We start from the raw sequence: 19,568 nt of genomic DNA on the forward strand, positions 1-19,568 counted from the left end.
AGGAAGCTTTTAGTGTCTTATAGACACTAAAAACTCATTTCCTTATACATGTCTTTCTACAGTATGATCTTGTCCAGCACGCCTGACTGCTTCCCTCTGCTAGTAAATACTGTCTGCAAGAGGCAAAGCGTGGTAAATCATTAACGCTGCCATAAACTAGCATGGATTAGGAATAAAGGTTAAAGAAGTACTTTTGAATCTGCAGTGTATCTATTTGATTTCCAGGAACACATAAGTGCAACACATGGCATCTTTGAAAACAAAATCCCTCCAAGCCAAGGGTATTGGGTGAGCTAAGTACTGGGTCTGGAATAAGCACATTTCTTCTAGTGTTCAAATCACCATTGCACACTTGCTCCATTCCTATGCTTATGCCTACAACTGCTATTTGCGACTGACAGCTCTGGGATACTCTGCTGGACACAGTTCTGGTCTGATTCTAGGACATAAAGTGCCTGGTGGTGGTAAGAGAGAACAGGAGAGAGGTGGGCAATCTGGCTGCAGTCTTCTCTGTGCCAGCAAAATCTTTGGCTGAGGGGAGAGCAGTGACCAGTGTTAAGTAACTGGAGATTGAGAGTGGGAATTTTTAAGAAGCAAGAGAAAACCTAAATAAAGACAGGGATTCTTGCAGTAGTTATTGAAGAGAAAGGTAGATTCTGGGGTGTTTTAGAAGAGGAAGTGAGAACACTTGAGGAGTCTGGACTGAGAGGGGAATGAATGAAATACACCACCACAGCTGACGTGGAGGGGATACAGATTTCAGGGAGAAGGAAAATGGAATAGGTGGAAAGAAGAATTCAGCTTGAATTATTTCACCGTATACTGATGTGCAACAAGGCACTCAGGCGAAGGATTTGGAAAGAGCATTAGTGGGACATCCAGCAGGAGAAAGGTCAAGGTGTGACTCAGCAAGCTCGCCCTGTGCTGCGGGGCACACAGCTCAGGGGACAGTAGCAGTCACTGTAACACAAAAAGCAAACTGTAGGAGGAATGCCAGTGCCTCCACCGGGCTCCTGAGCAAAGCTTCTGTTGCCTTCAGAACTGTAACCTCACCTTCCAGCCTCCCCTTTTGGCACTAGCCACAGACAGTTAAATCTTAGTAGTATAGAGTGAGCTATGCTGCATTCAATGTAGTATAAAATGTTATATTTAATACACATAAGCCTGAAGCAAGAATTAAGTTACACTCCTTGTAAATAGTCAAGTCTTTGGTTGATTCAAAATAATTTTTCTTAAGGTGAAAAATAGTTCTTAAAATCAAATCTTAAACCAGAACAAAATGAGCATCCTGCTCTGCCACACAGTAGGCCATCTTCATTGTTGTAGAGAGGGAAGAGTGAGGCTTCTGAGTGGTTCTGGAAACAGTGTGACCCTCAGTAAAGAACCTGGTGTTAGCAAGGACCCAATATGCCAATATTCAGGTACTTCATGTCCTGCAACTGGGAAATTACTCAAATCACATCAAGCAACTGAAAATCTCATAGCATGTAAGTAAAGAGGCATAACAGCTCAGCTACAGAATGAAGTGGCTTATCTCTGTAGTAGACTGGAGAGGGGGGAAACACTCTGCCTAAGCTGCTTGTCAGAGAGGTGAATAGGGACTCTGCTCCCCTGAAGGAAAGATGGTAGCACTGTCTGACCCTCACACACAACAGGAACACGCAGGTTTTTTAGCAGTGTGAATAAGGGGGAGCAATCCCAATACAAGAGGGATAAACATTTACTGATGTTGTAATTGGCTTGGCATATCTGGGTCTTAGAATAATTAAACCAGCAAGAAGAGTTCCTGGCCAGTGTTGCAGGAGAACAAAATTCAGCAAAACCAACATAGTTAGAATTTAACTTCTGTGCTATGATCCCAACTTCTTATAGTCTAAGCATAGAAAACATATCTCTCATCTGACAGACTTGACAAGGGCTCTCAGAGCAGGCAGGTTTTCAAGAGGAAATGGCTGGTTTCCTCTCAGACCTGGTGAGTACCAGCTTCTTGTCTTCTAGCCCTAGTCACTAACAGCAGCGTGATCTTTAAAGATTACAGCAAAGGGAATCAAACAGTCTTTCTTGTAACAGAAATGAGCAACAGGGCACATGTTGGGGACAACATGGATTCAGCAATAAGACTGACTACACGGCATCTCTAGAAAAAATAAATACAAAAGAGTGAGATGTTTTAAAGAGGACCTGGGAAACCAGGAAAGAATAGGCATTTTGAGGAATAGAGAGAAAACAGTAGTGGTGAAAAAGACAAAACAGAAAAAACCCTGCACTCTCAAGGATATTTGAAGATCTTCATCTGTTTAGAGTGTGACCTGACTAATGCCTGAAAACACATGTGCTTGTGAACAATGCTCTAAAATCTAGTGTACATCGTGGAAACACAGCATTTCAAATAGGAGTCATTTGAGTAGGGGCTCTAAAGATGCAGTTTTCTATGGGGATAATAAAACTGAAGTGTGAACAAACTTAAGTTTTAAGAGGATAGATTTGATTAATCTCTGGAAACCAGTGAACAATGTCTCTTAGGAGGCAAAGTTGAAGGAAAAAATGGATCCAAGAAAGCTGTAGCTTCTTACTAGTACAAAAGCAAACACAAACTACCTAAACAATGCTTTTATGATTTTTTTTTTAATTTCTGTGGCTAGCAGAACTAACAGAATTAAAGACAGCATCTTTTCAGGCTCTAATAACCATGAGAGGAATATAAAGGAATCCACAGATTTGTATCTTAACAATTTCCCAGCAATTTTGCTTGATTATTGAAAAATTCAAAATTGATTTTTGCATTTTAAAGGCTTCTTAATTATAGAAATGTGAAGATATAAGATGTCATAAATTAACTCATGGTCTGAAAGCCATGCTGGTATCAGGAACTTAGGGTGTGTTTCGTCATCTTTGGCAGGTTCAATACCGGAAGTTATTGCTAATGATTATGGTGCTAGGAATTGGTGGAACCCACCTATCTGGTTTTCAGATGTCTGTGATCAATTACACTTCTCCGGTAAGAAAGGCCTTCATAAAATCACATCTGTAACTGCTCTTCAGGGGCTAGGCCTTACGCATTGAAGACGCTCTAAAAATCTGTTAGGTGTTGCTATATGAGTTTATTCCCAGCTCTTTCCAGTCCCATACTGTCCACTGTCAGAGAAGTTGGCATGAATGTTAGGAGCTGTACTCCAAAGACAACTTTCCACAGAATATCAGAAAGGCTGAAAAAAATGGAAAAGCAACACTGTTGCTGCTGTGGTCTATAGCTGAATGGAGGGACAATGGAAGCTTCAGTGGCTCCTTAAACTATTATTTTTCTTTTCTAAAACCTCTCCAGCACCTCTAAAATGAAAAATTAACAATGTGTACAAACAACATATTGAAGCACACTCCTTAAAGATTATGCCATGAAGAAAAAGGTTAAAAATTAGCTGATGGAGTCTCATCCTTCAGTTCAGCCCTTTTCTCTTTCTATCCTCTACTTGCACTCGGTAACATTTCCATTTCACAAGATTCAATAAACGCTCACAATATTTTAGTGTAGGAGAGCCAGCATTGAACAGACTAAAAAGTATAATTAATTTTTGAAGTATTCTCTTACACTATTAGTCTGTATGAGAGGAAATATCAGTCCTAATTTGCAAATGAGTCCCACAGCCAAGCTTTTAGTAATGACTATTAATCTAAATTTTAAGTTGTAAATATAATGAAGAACTATTGTAATTAGTGCCTCAGTGGAATGAAAATCTCTTTTTCTGTCCCAGTACATTAAGAAGTTTATCAACGAAACTTGGATGGAGCGATACGGTTCTGTGCTGCATCAGGAGACACTCACATTATTGTGGTCCTTCATCGTGTCTATATACTGTGTAGGTGGAATGATAGGGTGTCTGTGTAGTGGGTACCTGACTGCAAAATATGGAAAGTAAGTATATTCCCCAGCAAGGGAAGCAATTAAAAATTACTCACCTAATATAATGGATGTCAGAATTCTCACTGCCCCCTTCTGGTGCAGAATTAACTCTACTCAGCATGTATAAGTACAGCTAGGTACGTTAGAGAGACAAGAATATGCAACTATTTCTGATTCCCTTTTCACAGTTTTTGATGCCATACAATTCCTATATTTTTTCTGAAATTTTAGTAAAAAATAAATCTCTGAAATTTCTTTATTGGGCAATAATGCCCCAGGGAGCCCAACAGCACTGCAGTAGTGCAGAATAGGATAGATATTCTGCAGGCCAAAGCTTTTTTTTTCTTTTTTTTTATCTTTTTTTTTTTTTAATTGATCGCACAGCCTTTTGTGCAAGTTCATTTCTCTGTAAGAATAATCAGAGTTTCAGCAAAGATAAGCAGAAATCCTTCAGGTCACATTCAGAACCCTCTCTTTGAGGGTATCCATAAAGGACAAAGCCACAACTCCCTAGCTTGAGGTGGGCCATGAAGCAAGTTCTCAGTGAAGTTAGATTTGCCTTGTTCTGGGGACACGTGCAGGATTTGAGAGGGGAGCCTTGCCCAGAAGAAAGAAGTGAAAAAGACCAATCCTTGTCAGTATTTATCGTGCAGGAATTTCCTTCAGCCTCATGGTGTGTTCACATAGTGTTAACGTGGAAAAGAGGAAACTAGCTTCTCCCTTTCCACTCCCCTGCAAAGACAACATGCCTTTTCATAATCTGATATGGTTGTCCTATGGTTGTCCTATAAGCAATGGATTTAAACATTGCCACAGCTTGGTCTGTAAATCCAGAGAACAGGGAGACATTAGTCAAAAATGAAAAAGTAAAACACGGATGATACCTGTGTGTTGTTCGCTGTTGCAGGAAGAAATGTCTGCTGGTCAATGACGTGGTCCTACTAGTAGCTATGCTGCATACTGGCTTCAGTAGGAGAGCCAAATCCTTTGAGATGATCCTGATTGGGCGCTTCCTAGAGGGCATCGGTGCTGGTAGGACTCCCCACTACTCCATGTTAATGTGACTTCTTTGGGGTGAATACAGAAATCTTCCTGCTGGGAGTACCCAGGCATGCACAGTAGCCCCAGTGGAACAAGGAACAGATTGGGAAAAGGTAAGATGAGCTGTCCTTTGCCTTCAAGAGGTCTTGTTGAGAGAGAGAGATCTGATGGATTAGCTAAACATCTTGCTTAAAGTAAAAGGTACATTTTCAGCCTGATATTGTGGAGGATATATAGCAAACAGTTCAGAAGAGAGAGGAGAGAACTACCTTTAGCTGAAGGTGAAATTAAAAGGGACCTTCTGTCTTGCTTTCTGTAGCTTTAGGTCTGTCCTGTTTCCTTTGCTTTAGGAATAAATATGAATGCCCATGTTCAGTATGCTGGAGAGATCTCACCGAAGAAGTTGCGTGGATTTGTAAATGTGACCTCCTCTGTGTTTCTTGCACTAGGAAAAGCTGTAGCAAGAATTCTTGGATTACGGTAGTTGTGCTACCCCTTCTCATCCTATTTTCTATTTATTTTTATTCTGTATGGCAGGAAAATGTTGTTCGCCCAATCCTAGAAATGGACATACACTAAGGGTGGGGTTTTACTTAGATTAACTACAGCTCTCAAAAAGGAAGCATCTATCCAATACCAGTCACTGAGGTTCCCTTGTTATTCACTGAAGAGAGAAAGGCCCTTCTCTTAAGAGAGGATGTATCCCTCTCTGGAGGTGTGGTCTCTCTGCTGAAGTTAATAAGAAAAGATTGTATGTAAACACTCTTAGTAAACTTTTGATATCTGAAATCTTCGCTAATTTCTTGATAACCTCATACAGAATGGCAGTATTGGTTCAGAAAGCTCTTGTGGGAATATTCAAACTCCATTGATCTTTAGGAAGTATTCAAATTATGAGAAAAAATTCAGTCTTGCAGTAGAACTAAAGTATTAGTCTGTTTTCCTTTCACTACCTAAACATCTTCTATTTCAATTTATCTTTTCAAGGTCTGTATGTATATTGTGTCTATTTAGCTAGCCAACCTAGTTATAGACTAGTTATAGACTGTAATTGTACTGGACTATAAACACACTCTAACATCCTTTCATAGAGATCTCTTAGGAACTGAAGACATGTGGAATGTGCTATTGTCCTTCTCTGGGTTGTTGGCATTGATTCAACTGCTTTTTTTGCCATTCTTTCCTGAGTCCCCTCCCTATCTCTTGCTGCAAAAAGGAGACAAGGCTGGTTGTTTGAAAGGTAAAATAAAACTTTAGATACTTCATTTGTTACACTGTAACTCTTGGCAAATTGAAGCTAATAGAGAGAAACAGCTTTTCTATTAGCCAAACACAGGCTTCTTGATAATTACATGATTAAAGATCTTGTAAAGATCATAGTATTGAATTATATTACTCCAGACTAAAAGGAATAATCAGAAATATTTAAGATTTACCCCTAAATACTACAGCAAGCTGAAAGCCATTTTCCAGGGCAATGTCAGCATGTTCCATTAAGCCATGCTCTAGTTCTTTCCTCAGTGACTGATGAATCAAAGCATGTACTGAACTGAAAATGTTGCAAACATCATTAAAAGCTGAAAAACACAGAACCGAGTGGATCAGATGATGGAGGAGTATGCTTTGTTCTGTCTCTTCTGTAGCCATGAAGCAACTCTGGGGAGAAGGGAATTATCATACAGAGTTTGATGATATGATGAAGGAAAAGGCTGTAACAAAAGGCATCAAAATCATGAACGTCCTAGAGGTGCTGAAAGAACCATCTGTATATCCGCAGCTGAGTACCATGCTCCTTCTTTTACTGAGTCTACAGTTCTGTGGCCTGAGTGCAGTTGAGTATACCCTATTTCCATGTGTAGATCTACTATGAAGTAATCAAAGTGCCACAATTCCAACTTGTCACTTTCCTCTGGATCTACGTTATTCCTCCTCACACAGAGCTCACCGTCAGTGAAGCTCTGTGGTATCATCACTAGTATTCTTCCTACCTTTATGGGAACTTCTAGGGTGGGAACACAAGAGATTCAACTCAGCAAAAGTTCTGCAAGGGCACTGTTGTGTTCATTCCCCAGTGGTATTATCAAAGACTCTGTAGGAGAAAGGGTTATAAATGCCCTAAGGCTTGCTACAGCCCAGAGATCTATTTATCTAGACATACATCTCTATTTTCTTTGACTTCTGCAGTAGCAGATATCCAGCTATTGCCATCCAACTTTCATTTTATTTGATAACGGAGATTTATCCATGAAACTATTTCCTTCCAGTCATTTAAGTATACAAAGTGGCTGAGCCCAATACAGCACAAGCTAGTAGTCATTCCCCTGGATGTCATTTTTATCACTTGCCTATGGGTCTCTTCTGATAAGCCTTATTTAAGCCTGTGCACTCTGTTAGAGCTTGTTCATTTTAATTCCCAGCAACGTGGGCAGAGAAGGTACCTCTGCTCTCTGCTGACAGGGAAATGGTGCCCAGTCCATAAGGAACCTTGCAGATGAGCAGCTTCTGCTTAGCAACTGGAAAACAGTGACAGAATCAACTATTTCTATGATGATGTATGGTCTAGTATGACTGAGACCTGCTTTTCTTTTTCCTCACTGCCTATCTTGTTCCTCTTCCTCTTTGTCAAAACATCTTTCTCCCCTGTCTTACAGGCAGTATGCTCCTTTCAACTCCTTTTTTTTCCTGGTCTTTCAAATCCCTTTTCTTCATCTCCATTAACATTTAGATTTTTAACACCTCAAGTAGGTATGCCATCTCCAGCAAACCCCAATAATGTACTGTTGGTTTTGCAGTGATGACAAATCTAGTTCAAAATGGTGCTGAATAAGCACATATCACATTTATTGACTACGCTTAATTTAAAAAATGTTTCTTATTTCCCAGATCACCTTTTACACCTCGGAAATTTTTCAGACAGCCAACCTGCAAGAAAGCATAATTCCATATGTATCTCTAGGAGTAGCAATCTCCGAGCTTGTCTCTGTCATCTTCTGTGTAAGTCAGATCTTTCTGGGGCTTTAAGAGGTAAAGTACATGTGAGTTGAGTCTATTATTCCTTAAAGAAAATTAATCTTTTCTTTGTGAACTAAAGAATTTTTCTGTGGCACTGCATAACTCTGTAAAGTGTTTGTTACCATCTCCTCCAAATTTTATCCTTTTACATCTTTTTTCCCATCTTCATTCTCCATAATTTCATATAAAAATCCCTCTCTTACTCATACAGATATAAATGAAATGTCATTCAAATATATCATCATATCATCATAAATATATATACTTATTTCCATATATTTGTGTATAAATACATATTCAAATGGAATCATTGCATGCTTCCATGTATTACAGTGTTTATAAAGAAGTAGCTGCAATGCCGGGCAGCAACGGTAATTCATAGCATTAGAGGTGCTAGGAGGAACTCAATAAAATATCAGACTTGGTACCAATAAGATTTGTGTTCTCCAAAGTAAAAAGAACTCAAGAAGAATGTTTGATTGGCTGGACAGCTGACAACTGGATTTTGCCATGCTTCCACTGATACGCAATTATTTTCTACTCTTCAGAGCTCCATTATCGATCGTTTTGGACGTCGGATACTCCTGTGGGGTGGTTATTTGCTGATGGCACTGATACTGGTGTTGCTTGAAACAAGCCTTCTACTGGGCGTAAGCAAATGTTTCTCTGGGGGTGGACCTGCATCAGCATTTTTTGTGCAGGACAGCAGATAGTCAGCCTTGGCTTCCATGTCCAAAATAGTAGGTCAGAATATCTTCCGAATACAAACTCATAGCCTCATCTCTTGTGGTTCACAAGAGATTTAAACATTTCTCTGAAGTTGTCTAATTCAATAAGGTAATTACGTTAAATCAGTAACAATTTTCCCCATGCTATCATTAGCTTGGAATTCGTTACTTGTTTTTCAGACCAAGGTGCAGTTTAGATCACCTCTGTAGATATGACACTGCAGGCTACTTTTGGCCTTCCACTGTATTCAGTTCAGAGAGATAAGTAGTTCTAGTGAGCATCTACTACAGGATCCAGCGTTGTGGGCTTTTTCATAAATATTGCTTCTCCTATATGTATTGATCAGCTGCACTACATCTATAATATTAAATTTCATTCTCTTCCCTCCTTTTGCCTTTGTCTAGGATCAATTCCTCTGGATGCGTTACTGCAGTGTTGTTCTCATCTTTTTATTCCTTATTGCCTATGGAATAGGACCAGGTGAGTACAACAATAAAAGCAGCAACAGGAAACCCTAGGCCATGAGGATAAGCACAGGCCATGGATGCATGGAAAGGGAACCAGACTGTGTGAATGTCTCTTCAAAAATCAACAGCTTAGTTTGGACTGAAATTGGGGAAGCCCCAATTTTTGACGAATTAATGACCCAAGAAACAATTTCTTTAACAAATTACTTGAAACGATTCAGACCCTGATGAATCAGGACCCTGTTTCCTCTCAGTGGATTACAGGTTCAAGCCAAAAAAATACTTGTTAATCAACTTGTTTTGGAGGATATGAATGCTGTTCAGTGCATACAGGTGCAACTGGTCCATCTCTGTCTTTGTCTAAGGGCAGAGGTAGCCTCTTCTAAAATACCAGAGTTTTCTCAGCTCATGTGTAAAATCCTACTCTATTAGAGAAGGATACCTGATAGCATGTATAGTCTGTCTCTTAGCATTGCTCTATCCTTTTTCATCCTCTCTTAATGTCACTCTGAACCACCTACATGGGTAATGACAGACCTCTATTAGGATGTCACTCACCTGAGACGAGTATTTACTCTGAAAGTTCCCTGACTAAACATTACTGTTCACAGAATCACAGAATGGTTCAGGCTGGAAGGGACCTTAAAGATGATCTCGTTCCAACCCTCCTGCCCTGGGCAGGGACGCCTCCCACTAGACCAGGCTGCTCAAAGCTTCATGCGGCCTGGCCTTGAACAGTTCCAGGGATGGGGCATTGACAGCTTCCCTGCGCAGCCTGTTCCAGTGCCTCACCACCCTTACAGTAAAGACTTTCTTCCTGATATCCAATCTAAATCTACCTTTTTTTAGTTTGAGGCCATTACCCCATGTCCTACACTTGTCCTAGTTTAGTTATTACAGTCTCCAAATTCAAATGGCAGCCTTCATAATTGTAAGGGCTGTACATGAGGACCATGAATGTCTTGAAAACCTAACAGAATTCCCACGGTAGCAGAACCCAGGTGTCTCCTATGGGCAACGGAGAGAAATAGGCCATCATCAGGGCCATTCATCTCCGTATTTTATACATCTTAGGTGGACATCAGGGGTGTCCCTCTCTCTCCATGGACTGTAAGAGAAGTCTGTAGGGGAATTCAGATAGAGATGTCTGTGCTGCCCAAATTTATATGATCTCACAGTATCCTGACTTACTGGGGCCGCGTTTGACCAGTGACATCAGTTCACTCACTTTGAAGAATATGGTTAACTACAACAATGGGTTTACTGTTTTTTTATGGTTTTTCCTCAGCTGGAGCCGTCGCATCCGTCATGAATGAAATCTTCACGCTCTCAACAAGGTCCTCCGCTTTTGTAATTGGTGGAATCGTCATTTGGCTAGGCCTCACTTTCACTGGAATGATTTTCCCTTTTGCTGTCGTATGTAATTTCATTCAAATTTTCCTTTGACTCTATCAATTTAAACTGGTTTTCTAGGCTGGTCTGGACAGGGAGTAGGATGAAATGCCCTGTGGATGATCAAAGCTGTGAATCCCTTGTTGCTACTGGCACATGGAGGCCATTTATGTAAAACATTTCCCTAGACTTCAGACATTCCTCTGCTGCCTCAAGAATAAATTGAAAAGATAAATAAATATTGCTTCTGTAAAATCAACTTATTCCTCATTTCACAGGGACAAATCAAGAATTTTCAAGAATCTGCAGGGGCACGTGTTGCCAGTGAAATCACTCATCTTATTCTATTTTTATCTCCAGATGCTTCTTGGTCCTTTTTGCTTCCTCATCTTTATTGGTGTCCTGATCATTTCAGCGGTTCTCATCTACCTGTTTCTCCCAGAAACAAAAGGGAAGTCAACTTCTGAAATCACAGAAGAATTCAAAACACGTCAATTTAAGAAGAAACGTCATCAGACTGTGGAGAAGAACACTACTGAAGAAAAGACATTCTGCACCAAGCTCTGATAGGCCACCATAAGCAACTTCCACTGACAAAAAGCCCTGTCTCAAAATTGAACTGAAAGCTAAACCTTAACATGGACTTTTCTCAGTAAAATGTAATCCAATAAGTAATGCACAGATAGCTTGTCATTAATTCAAGCAGTCCTATCTTATATTCATCTTTGCTTTTCATGGTGAGAGACCATGTCTCCTTCCTAGAACAGCTCTGTAGCAGGAAGACGTTATTAACTCCAGGCACTTCTCAGGACTAGCACATGAAAATAATTTTCAGGCATAACACATCAATTTTATTCCAAGTCTTTCTCCTTTGCTATCATTTTAAAGAAGCAGGATTTGTCTCTGTGTTTCTGATTTTGTAAGAAAGCTCTGCTCAGGATTAAGAGCAGGATGAAGAGAGGATGAAACATAAACACAGATCTTGCAAACAATTTTCATGTAATCTCTTGATGATATCACACTGTAAAGGACATAGTATTGATCATGAACACACCACATAAACAAATACCAAGTAGAATAACAAAGATAACTCAATTTTGTTCTGTTTTCTCGAGCTGACATCAAGTAACTGTATGTCCTGATTGTCCCTATGACTGTCAGGGATTAGCCCTGATCCCTGGGCAATTGGTACAGAAGAACTCTCACCTGCATCCTCTGGAGCAAACTGACTGCACCCTCCATGCAGTTGTAGCAAAATCTGGAGCAAGTTTCTGTAGTGTAAGCAATGCTCTCAGCCTTATTCTGGGTACCTCGTGGATGGCACAAGGGTTAACAAACATAAAACATACAGGCAGTGCTGAGAGCTAGAGGACCAGAGCCCTGGAGTGAGACAGGGAGTAAGACACTTTGAGACAGTACTGAGAGAGCAGACACTTTGAAAATTTAGTCCATTTTATAAATAATTAACTGCTCCAAGAAAGAAAAGCAGAAGCTGTGACAGCTGTACTGGCCTAGGACACATTGCACTCTACTAGTGCGCATCAGCACTGCTGTGCTCCACACCATCCCTTTACTGCCGCTATTCAGGAGTTGTTAATCCTGCTGACCACTGCAGCATCCAATCACTTCCCTCCCCAAACCCTTCTACCTTCGTATAGGACAATCAATTACTTTTCCATTTTCTGTAACAGTTCCAAATGGTGTATCATGCCTCCTGTTTAGTAGGACCACAAGTCCTATCTTTCTGCAGTTTAACCATTCACATTGATTATCATTTTGCTGGAGCACTGAATCAGTTTTGAGTTTCATGGAGTTTTCTATTTAAAAAATTCAAATAATGTGCTTGCTACTTAATAGACACAGAATAAGCTCTGATATTAAAGCACCAGTTGTGTGTTCCAGCAACTGAAACCTGTGTTAGATTTTATATTTGATCTGGTTTCACTCCCTGTATCAAAACAGGGAGCACTCATGCTACAAAATGTTCCCATTCATAGGGACGTCTCCTGTTGAGTCATTGAAATACTTAATCCATCTGCTTTAAGTGCTGTCCAATTGCTGCAAAAAACATCAGTCAACAGAAATCATATGAAGTAAACATTAACCTCAGCCTCAGAGTCAGATGATTACTTAAGCAGAATGTGCAGAAAAGGCATGACAGAAAGCACTTCCTCAGTCTAACAGAGTTCTGTCTGCCTGGGATCAGCCACCCTTTTGATAAAAGATGGAAAGATTCCTTTCAGAAGTGGTGAGTACTACAGCTGCCAGCATCGGCTGTTAATACGAAGCTGTCAGAAGAACTGAGAGGTTATCTGTTGCAATTACTATTCCTAAAGAAAATACAATACATATGCACCAAACTATTTTCAAAATAATAGAGTGGACTGTGGATGCTCTTCAGATAATCGTTCTAATTTTGTTACTGTAAAAATTAGAGCTAGCATTTAAAATAAAAAAAAACAAAAGACAGAATGAACTTTCTGGACTAAATCATCACAGAAACATTGAAGGAAGTTCTAGCTGAGAAGAGAAACTGATTTCTTAAAAAAGGTTAAAAAGTCCTCTAGTACTTAAATGGTGAGGCATTTCCACACTGTTTTCACCTGCTCCCACGCTTTCCCATGTACAACCGTGACACTATTAAGCTTTCCTAGCTAGTAGCCTGATAGCGATATGAAATTGTGCATTTGAAAATAAAGGTTTTATGGATTTGTTAATCAATTAAAGTGAAGAAGAGTAAAACCCCTGGTAATCCAGAACCTTTATTTGGCTGATCTTTTTTGCATTGATGCTTTGCATGTTCTGCTGAGATTATTTAAGCATCATAAAACAAGACGATACCCTAGAAATGTGGGGACTATGATATCACCAGTTTCTTTTGTGATGAGCTTGTACTATTCCTTGCAGATTCTGTACCAGTGGTTGTTTGTGATGCTCTTTGTGTTGGGAATTGGTGGATCCCTCACGACTGGCTTTCAAAGCTCTACGATCAGCTACTCAGCCATGGTAAGAAAAGCTTTAAGCAGATACAGCATCTTCAGAAGTCATTGGTAGTGGGATCAAAATGGAAAGGATGCTTTCCAAAATAAGCTGCAAAGTGTTTCCATTGACTTTCCATTCCCAGCTCTTACCACCCCCCTCTTCTCTGCAGAAGAAAAGAATTAAGAGCTAGACTATAGCTGCCTTTGAGTGGGCATGCCCAGGTAACAAGCACATCAGTCTCTCCATTTAACAGATGTTAACATGGGCAATCAAAATTTTCAAAAGATCTCATGTAAGGTAATTTTAAATGAGTTAATTTGGCTACCACAACCACATAACTAAAATAGCAGAGAGCCTACTGGGAGCTATCTCATCTTGTCAGCAAACTGCATAAATTATCTCATCAATTTACTACAAATTCTTTCCAACAAATCTGTCCAGATACAGCATGCCTTTGCAATTCTACATGAAAACACACATGCACACAAGCACAAAACCCTTTAATGACCAAATATGCTACATTATGTGTGCAAAGAGCTGCCGGTGATTGCGACCACAGTTTCTCTGTTCAGGTTCAAGGACAGCACTGCCAAGGTGCTGTAATAAGAACTATGAAGTCAGACAGGGAAAGTGAAAGATCTAAGAATGTATCATGTTTTGATAACTGTGTTAATTAAGTTTTATATACTAACAGCTCTGAGATAGGACTTTATCTTCTGCAGGACTGTGGACACAGGATATAAACATATCTCACTAATGTTCTCATTCCATGCTTGTTAATAATCATGATGTCTGAAACCTTAGGGGAATAACTAATTAATAATCTAAATAAGTCTGCATGTACAAATACTATGATTCATGAATAGTGCAGTTGTATCAAGCTTTCCTCTTTGTTCTGCCCAGCTATGAAGAAACTGGGTGAGGGAGAGTACCAGGCAGAAGCTGACAATCTGCAAGACCAAAAGGCAGCGATGAGAAATGTCAAAATTCTGAGTGTGCTGGAAGTGATGGAAGACCAGACTGTGCACTGGCAGCTGTGCATTTCCATTATTGGGATCATAACTGTGCAATTCTCTGGCATTAATGCAGTTGGGTATATTCCCTTCTTTGTGCACTAAAGCAACTCTTATGTGTCCATAAGAAAATTCTGCAGTTTAAGCTTCCAGGCACTATAAAAAAGTTGTATTTGGGTGAGAATCAAGCAGTCGTGAGATTTACTCCTGGCCTTCACCTGGCTCCTGATAGCCAGTGGCAATTGGCTACCGGCTTTGGATGTATTTGCCCATTCATCTACTACTGTCTATTTGGAATACTGTCATTCACTATTGAGCTGGGAAAGTGCTATATAAACGCACATTGTTATTTAAGAAGAGAAGTTTTAAATTATGGACATTTATTGTGCAATAATGCTGGAGGACAGACTGGTTTGTGTATGTTAACCTGCCCACAACGGCTCCTGTGCCCCCATACCTCATTGATTCCAAAAAGACTAACAAGGTGCTGCACGTATCCAGGATGAAATCTTATGCTTTTTTTGGCCACCATACCCTCTTCCCCCATCCCTCTGTGGCTGAGCTTCTATACAACGTGCACCTTCCCTAACAATGTTGTAATGGGGTATTCCTAATGCCTGAGTTCCCTGTTTAAAAATAAGAACAGTGTGAGACCAAAGGGAACAAATATAATATTTATTTTCTCCCATGCTGTTCTTTTCCCAGTTTGCACTGATTTCACAATGTGGTGTAATTGCAAGTGATAGTACTTCTGAACTGCACCGAAGAGACATTAAAGCCACAGAGTAGCTAACTAGATATAGACATATGAAAAAATACAAGTTAGGATCAGTGTTCACTATTGGCATTGTACCAGATCAATAGTGTATTCTGCTGTGGTAGCTTCTACTTTCACTTGTCATTTCCTTCTCTGATTTTACTCTCCTCTTTCTCTTTTTCAGATCTTCTTTTCAGAAGTCCAAAGCCTTCTGTACATACAGAAGAGAGAATTCTCTGTTGTTATCTTGGTCAGTGTCACTTTGTCTTTGCTGGTCCTTTGGCAGAAACCAGTCTCAGCAGAAGCAGAGCTGGCACATTGCAGAGGGACTGTTCATCCCTCTCACACAGCACCATACCAGGTTTAAACGCATGAGCCTTGGATCCCTCTGTCCCTCACTTACGAAGCCCAGTCAGGCTCACTCAGATTTAACTCCTGTGTCTCTTGCAAGAAGTCAGACCTTCACCAGTAGTCTTTCTGGGTACCTTCACTACTTCATGGCTTAAGGAATCTTTCCATCTCAAGCACTCATCCTCCCAGGCTGCACAAACACAATGTGCCAAACCTCAGGAGGCCTGTTTTCCCAAATGCTTACTAATGCCGCATTTCTTGCTGTTACTGATAAACCAGATAGTATATGATTAACCTGCCAATATTAATGTTTGCATGTTGCTTCAACCCTGTGACAAGGCCTCTGTCTCATACTTCTGCAAGGAACATCTCAAATTATTTTGACTACTCACCCTGCCCATCTTTTACTCAAAAGGAGAGATAAAACAAGTAAGCTAGGCTTTTTTCTCTTAGGTTTCTCATCTTTGTACTACTGTTTCAGTGTCATTGCTGTGACTGATGCCTTCAAGAAGAAGTTGGAAATTTATATGCCATCCAGCCTTACTTATTTCAGTACAGGCCCATGCATCAGGGCCAAAATCTCTGCTGTAAGGCTGCAGCTGGCATCCAACAGAACTGAATACAAGCAGTGGTAGCACCGTTAGTGTGTCAGGGTTATGCTTCTGTTCAAAGAAGGTTATGTTCTGTAAATATTTTGGCTTCAGTAGCTGTTGCTGTTGTTGTCAGGATTGCTAATAAAACTGGCTGGAAGACAGAGCACAGCCTCTTCGAGCTGCTGCCTCCTAGAGCCTTCTCATCCCATATTCTTGTCTCTTTTCTGGGGCCGGCCTGGACATAGTATCAGTAGTGACAAGCTTCATGTCAATTCCCTCATCTTCCTCAGGAAATTCACCCATTATTAACACCTCTATTTTCACTTCTGTATGTCCAACACTAAATGATGATGATAGGTGGATCTCTTGTTTTTCCGGACCACAGCTGACTTGCATCAGATGCTGACCAGGACTGAAACTAAAATGATATCAGTTTCTTTCTGTTAAAAGCATGTGGAAAAGCTTTTAAAAATACACTTTCTAATTCTGATTCATTCTTGAAAAGAAGTATTTTCCCAACAATCAGCAAAAAGGACAGGTCACTGAGAGAAACGTACCCCATTTGCTTGCTTACCAGTCCTGACATTACAGGTGATACCACACATGCAATCCATTGTTTCCAATCCAAGTTTTTTCTTATGTTCTGTTTTCTAGGTCTATCTGTGCGCTTCTGAGGTGCCGTACACAGCTGGGTTTGAAGAAGGCCTTATTCTGTATGTATCACTAGCAGTCAGTCTGTGTATTCCTTCCCACTCTGCTGTGTGTAAGATGCACTGCATCAGTGTGTTACTCAGGCTTTAGTGAGTGCTTTTTCTGCCCTTCCAGAACTTTACCACTGAGCAGTTTGGCAGGAAGACACTGCTGTGCAAGGGCTATGCTTTCATGGCCTTGGCACTGCCTGTCCTCACAGTTACTCTCTCCCTTCAGGTAAGAAGAAACTTTTAATTACTTTATTCCCATTGCTCTTTCACACCTAAAGACTGGTGCGTTTAATGTCACAGCGACAAAACAAACTGCGTGTAGACAGCTGTAAAGTGAAACTTTGCCTTCATTGTCATCATGTTCAAAGTGCTGTAAAAGGAGAAGCAAAAAAAAATAAAAAATCTTTCTCTGGTTTATTTCCAGGAAAACCTCATCTCCTTCTGCTTCCTTATCTTTACTGGGATCCTCATCAGCTCAGGCATCTTCACCTACCTCTTCCTTCCAGAGACAAAGGGGAACTTGATTATGGAAATAACTGAAGAACTTGGTGCTTTACATTTTAGGAAGAGATCTCGTTCCTTTACAGGAAATACTTCTCCTGAGAAACATGTTACCTACATGAGCTTCTAGCTGGTCAGCAGAAGGACCATACATTAAGTAAGGTCATAAAGGACCTTGATGCTTGCAGACTGCAAAACAAAACAAAGGCAACTTATTTATTTTCCATTATTGGAAAAGATATGAATATTCCTTCATAGACACAAGAGGAATTTTCATGAATGAAAGTCACTCTCATATCACCTTAAAAACCTGAGAGCAGTCAGTAATCAATAAGTCATCATAAAATAAACTACATGCTATGCTAAACTTAGAGATTTCACTTAGGAAATCTTTTTGCTTAAATGTCTTCTTTAGCTCTAGTCTCTGTGATTTTGCTATTCAGAATTTCATTTTGAGTTTTGGATTATAGCAATACAGTGTCAAACAAGCTGGCTTAGAACCAAGCCCAGCCTTGAGCTCTTTAGAGAAATTTATACGAGCCAAGTCATGAAAGTGAGTTTCAGTGTTTGTCCATTTCACAGCACCGTTTCTTACAGCTCTGTATAGAACAAATTAAAAGTTCTCCTTAACTCTGTAATAATTCCTTAAACATGAAACCATGCACAACTTCCATAGCATAACAGAGCTTTTTCTAGAATATAGGTGAAATTTATAATAGAAATGGTCAATTCTATTTATGAATCCTTGTGACATAGTGTCCCCCACACACACTTTGATACAATTTGAGAAAAATTATGTAATAAAAAGGAAACAACATTTTAAAACAATAAATAGTCAATAGCTATGCAACTTGCATTTTTGTACAATCAAAATGTTAACAATTGTTGGTGTTCAAGAGAAAATACTTAAAAAAATGCCAAATCATTCTAAGTGCTATTGCAAGCCAGAATAAACAGTATTTGCTATGCAGTTATATAGGCAAGAGTTGGAATTACACAAGTATCCAAGGTTTTATTATTAACTTGCATTTTTTTGTCATTTCTTTAGACTCACAGTATTTGCAATAAACCCCTCTGTAAATAATTCTGTGTTTTGTGAACTGAAAGTACAAGTCCCAAGGGTGAGCTTGGGCATTTACTGAGGGCTTCAGTACAACCTCATTGCCCCATCTGCCCCCACCTTGAGGTGGGGGAAAGTCCCTTGGCATGAGTAAGAGCAAGCAAAAGTCTTTGAAAGTAGGAATTACACGAGAGTCCCAGGCAAACCTCTTTCTTCCAAGTGCTGTCTCTAGCAGAAGCCATGTAGAGGTACAGTTCAGGCTTCTCTTCACAAGAGAGGAGCCTCTGGAAACCAAAGTGACTTTTCAATGGCTGCAACACTGATTTTGGAGTTGTTCTGTGTCTGTAACACTCAAAGCTGAAACCTGAGAGATTAAGATCCCAGTTGTCCCATCCTAACTCATTAGGGAATATTTACCAACTTTGGTTACTCTCACAAGCAAGTGGGTCTTACGGGTAGTGGCTGTTTCAAGCAGAGCCTTCAGGACCAGGTGCTCTATTCCAAAAGCCAGGGCACAGTATCTCCTACTGCCTTTTTACCACACTTGGTTGACAGACATCCACATAACCACCAGACAAGAAATACCCTTCCTCAGTACAATCTAACTGATAGATAAAACCAGAACAGCTGAATTAGACTTTGAAATTTGCTACTTCTACTTCAAACCCAAGAAAGGGCTGCGTGCTTCAGAATTTGCCTGTTTTTCATCTAATAAACAATATTTACTATACCAATAAATCTGAAACAGAAGACCACATACTTTACTCATTAATAAATAACAGTATCTAAATATCATACCAGCTGCTTTTTTGCTTTGTGCAGATTACAGCAGAGATACTCCTCAGTCTGTATCATAGAAGTAAAGTATTTTACTGTTCCTAGAAAACTGTTTAGATTTTTTTGCCTGAACTGCTCTCCTTTCCCTTTCCAAAGCCCTCACTACCCCCAAAGTGTAAACATCCTCTGCTTTGAAACTCTCCCCTTGCGGACTGGACTAAATGCAATTATGTCCTGAAATATTTAATCCGGCAGTGTTAACTTTGGCCAGTAGAAGTAAATATAAGTGAATGA

General features: G+C 39.9%; 1 protein-coding gene across 4 annotated transcripts; it reads left to right on the forward strand.

Annotated features, from left to right (window-relative positions):
- The first annotated feature begins 1,857 nt into the window (after positions 1-1,857).
- LOC134522824 (solute carrier family 2, facilitated glucose transporter member 11-like) lies at positions 1,858-19,440 on the forward strand. Of its 4 annotated transcripts, XR_010073140.1 has the most exons (17): positions 1,858-1,972; positions 2,900-2,998; positions 3,750-3,910; positions 4,806-4,930; positions 5,290-5,419; positions 6,031-6,179; positions 6,583-6,770; positions 7,823-7,933; positions 8,500-8,601; positions 9,085-9,160; positions 10,436-10,563; positions 10,900-12,787; positions 13,447-13,545; positions 15,476-15,541; positions 16,890-16,948; positions 17,061-17,162; positions 17,361-19,439. XR_010073140.1 is itself a non-coding variant. In XM_063350988.1 (12 exons), exons 1-12 carry the CDS (start codon positions 1,949-1,951, stop codon positions 11,104-11,106), a joined length of 1,500 nt encoding a protein of 499 aa, XP_063207058.1. In that variant the 5' UTR covers positions 1,858-1,948; the 3' UTR covers positions 11,107-13,415. The 4 variants fall into 4 exon arrangements, 2 of the variants coding, with proteins under 2 accessions (XP_063207058.1, XP_063207059.1); XR_010073141.1 differs by lacking the exon at positions 2,900-2,998 and having other exon boundaries at positions 1,914-1,972; positions 17,361-19,440; XM_063350988.1 differs by lacking the exons at positions 13,447-13,545; positions 15,476-15,541; positions 16,890-16,948; positions 17,061-17,162; positions 17,361-19,439 and having other exon boundaries at positions 10,900-13,415.
- Positions 19,441-19,568: the final 128 nt, after the last annotated feature.

The sequence above is a fragment of the Chroicocephalus ridibundus genome, chromosome 13 (assembly GCF_963924245.1).
Source record: "Chroicocephalus ridibundus chromosome 13, bChrRid1.1, whole genome shotgun sequence".
Classification (NCBI taxonomy): Eukaryota; Metazoa; Chordata; class Aves; order Charadriiformes; family Laridae; genus Chroicocephalus; species Chroicocephalus ridibundus.